Here is a 3404-nt window from a genome sequence, read left to right as displayed (position 1 = left end):
GCTCTCCAGACCTCGCACCCCCCTGGCGCGTACTTCAGGAGGCGAAGGCCGCTTTGCTGCCCGCTGCTCGACCTTACCTCGACCGGGTCCTGCTCGAGGGCATGCCCCACCCACCCTCTACCCCAGGCCCACCGGACCTTTTAATTGGACCCCTGCCCCGCAGACCCAATCGACCCCCTCACCCCTTCACTGCGAGCTGGCTGCATGAACTGCAGCCGGTACGCTTCCAAACCACTCCAAGGAAACATCTATACACGCTCGTGCTCCACACCCTTCATGCCCAGGGAATATGGGCTGTACCTAATAGACATAGTAGCACCTGGAAACTCAGGGTCCTGGTTGAATCAGGCAGTAGTAGCCTGTCTGTCTGGACCCTGCCCAAGGACATTGAGGCCACATCTACACCACAGTTGGGAGCGTGTTTCCCAGCTCAGCTGGGCAGACTTCACCAGCTCTGTGTTAAACACAGCAGAGTAGATGAGGGCAGCACAGGCAGCAGCTCAGTCTCACCACTTCAGTGGAAACCCGGCTGGATTCTGTGGCTTCATAGTCAGCGGATGCCCCAGCTACCTCTGGCATTTAGGGTGCTCAGCGAGTCTGTCCTATTTCCCTAGAATGTGGGAAATGGGCTGTCTTGGAGTTCTAGTACTTTAGTTTTGTGCCCAAGTTTTTCCTCTGTTGTTTTATAGAGTTGAGGGGCCATATTTGCTTGATCTGTGAGTTTGGGTTGTAATTTATTCTAGTCTTTAATGCATTTGATTAAGTGATGACTTGGGCCAGATCCTCAGATGGTGCAAAGTGACGCAGCCCCATGACTGTAAGGGCATTACACCAATTGACACTAGTGGGATAACACACCTGGATTATGGTCTGATTGCATGCAGCTCTGTTGGTCCCAGGTTACTAGAGAGACAAGATGGGTGAGGTAGTCTGTGTGGCTCAAAAGCTTGTCTCTCTCACCCACAGAAGTTGGTCCAGTTACAGATATTACCTCACCCTCCTTGTCTCACCAGTGCTCTGATTGTCAGAGGTGTGGGGCACTCACTGCTCCTAATAATTGAAGTGACAAGAGTTGTGCACCTTTGACATTCAGATCATGAGGTATTACTCAGAAGGAAATAAGGGTAATTTCCTCTGTCACTCTAATCCTAACCATTGCCCTTCTCCTTCCCTCCACAGCCATCACACAACATGCTGAGGAAGAAAATGTCCAACCGAACCACCGTGACTGAGTTCCTTCTCCTGGCGTTTTCTGACGTTAGGGAGCTCCAGATTTTGCACTTTGTGGTGTTTCTAATGATTTACCTGGCAGTCCTGCTGGGGAGTCTTCTCATAATCACAGCCATAGCCTTTGACCACCATCTTCACACCCCCATGTACTTCTTCCTGGAGAATCTGTCCATCCTAGACCTTGGCTCCATCTCTGTCACCATCCCCAAACCCATGGCCAATTCCCTCATGAACACCAGGGTGATTTCTTATTCTGGATGTGTCGCCCAAGTCTTTCTATTCATGTTCCTTGGTTCAGCTGATCTCGGCATCCTGACTGTCATGGCGTACGACCGATACATCGCCATCTGCCAACCACTGCACTATGAGAGAGTGATGAACAGGAGAGCTTGTGTCCAAATGGCAGCTAGTGCCTGGATCAGTGGTATTCTTTACTCTGCTCTGCACACTGGGAACACATTTGTCATATCCTTCTGTGGAGGTAACAGAGTGGATCAGTTCTTCTGTGACATCCCCCAGCTACTCAAGCTCGCCTGCTCTGACTCACACCTCAGTGAAAGTGGGGTTATTGCCTTTAGTGCATGCTTAGTCTTAAGCTGCTTTGTTTTCATAATTATGTCATATGTTCAGATCTTCAAAACTGTGCTGAGAATCCCTTCTGAGCAGGGCCGGCATAAAGCCTTCTCCACCTGCTTTCCTCACATTACAGTCGTCTCTTTGTTTATTTTCTCTGGCATCTTTACCTACCTGAAGCCCACCTCCAGCTCCACATCATGTCTGGATCTCATGGTGGATGTTTTCTATTCTGTGGTGCCTCCTATGATGAATCCCATCATCTACAGCATGAGGAACAAGGAGATCAAAGCTTCCCTGAGGAAACTCATTGGTCAGAGGTTATTCATGATCAATAAAATGTCCATCTTTCTCCTTTGATTTTAATTTCCTTCTGTGCATCCAGGGGTGTTGTTACAATTTTATAGTGGGGGTGCTGAGAGCCATTGAACCAAACTTTGTAAACCCTGCATAGAATAGAAACTACTTCAAGCCAGGGGGTGCTGCAGCACTCCCCACACTCCCAGTTCCACCACCCATGTGTGTTTCTTCACAGATAAATCAACTGATGACGTTTTTGTCTCCATGAACACATGGTTTGCCATCTCGTTATACAAAAAGGGGAATGTGCATGGGCAAAAATGAGAACACCACTCAAGTCAGTGGAGCTACTGTAAATTTATACCAGTGAGAATAATATCAGAATCTATTTGTCTGTCTATCTATCACAGGATTGTATACTGTCACCCATCACCATGCTATCTGCTAAAGTCAGTAGCCATATCAAAGTCCTTAGTGGACTTCATGGAGTCCCTGACACTTCTTTTTGGGGGTAAAAAATTGTATTGCAGTATCAGTGCAGTAGCTGTTGGTTTTTTGCTTCTGTCTCCAATTTTGAGGGTTTTTTTGTTTGTTTTTGTTTGTTTTTACCTAATCGGTAGGTGGGTTTATTTCTTTCATTGTTCCATTGTTTTTAAGGTGTGAATGTCTGGGGATATGGTAAGTGTTAATTGATACAGCATTGTCAATGTTTTGTTACCCATTCGGGGTGCCCATATGTCATCTCTTTGATGGGGTTTTCTGCGCGAGCTGCAAATTTTCTTTCTACAGTGATAAAGCTGTGACAAGTGTCTGCATGGTTGAGTTCCTATTGAAATAATTATATGACTAGAGCTGGGGTATTACTGTGTTATTAATGATGTGTTAGGGAACAAAGAGCCTTAGGTAGACATCTTTTTATTATTGTAACCTAAATAAATAAATCAATGCTGTGTTATTTGTGCTATGGTAGGAAAGAATTTGTTTGTTTGTTTGTTTGTTTGTTTGTTTGTTTGTTTGTTTGTTTGTTTGTTTGTTGCAGCTCTGTGTACGTTTCTTAAAGACAGTCAGACATGATAATGAGGCCAATTTTGATCCCTTTTAAATAACTGGGATATAGCCACTCACTTCAAATGGATCAGGATTTGGCCAATGGCCAATACACACAAAGATCCAAGAATGGGTAATCGTGGCCAGGAGAAAGTGAGTGCAACAGAGACGCATGGGTAAATTCCTCAGCTCAGGTTTCAGAGGGGTAGCCATGTTAGTCTGTATCAGCGAAAACAACAAGGATTCCTTGTGGC

General features: G+C 45.9%; 1 protein-coding gene across 1 annotated transcript; it reads left to right on the top strand.

The window, feature by feature from the left end:
- Nucleotides 1-1191: 1191 nt before the first annotated feature.
- On the top strand, nucleotides 1192-2163 carry LOC141997517 (olfactory receptor 14A16-like). Its single transcript, XM_074969893.1, has one exon. It carries the CDS (start codon nucleotides 1192-1194, stop codon nucleotides 2161-2163), a length of 972 nt encoding a protein of 323 aa, XP_074825994.1.
- Nucleotides 2164-3404: the final 1241 nt, after the last annotated feature.

This window comes from Natator depressus, chromosome 13, assembly GCF_965152275.1.
Source record: "Natator depressus isolate rNatDep1 chromosome 13, rNatDep2.hap1, whole genome shotgun sequence".
Classification (NCBI taxonomy): Eukaryota; Metazoa; Chordata; order Testudines; family Cheloniidae; genus Natator; species Natator depressus.
The sequence above is the reverse complement of the archived record's forward strand: the minus strand, read 5'-3'. Positions and strand labels throughout refer to the sequence as shown.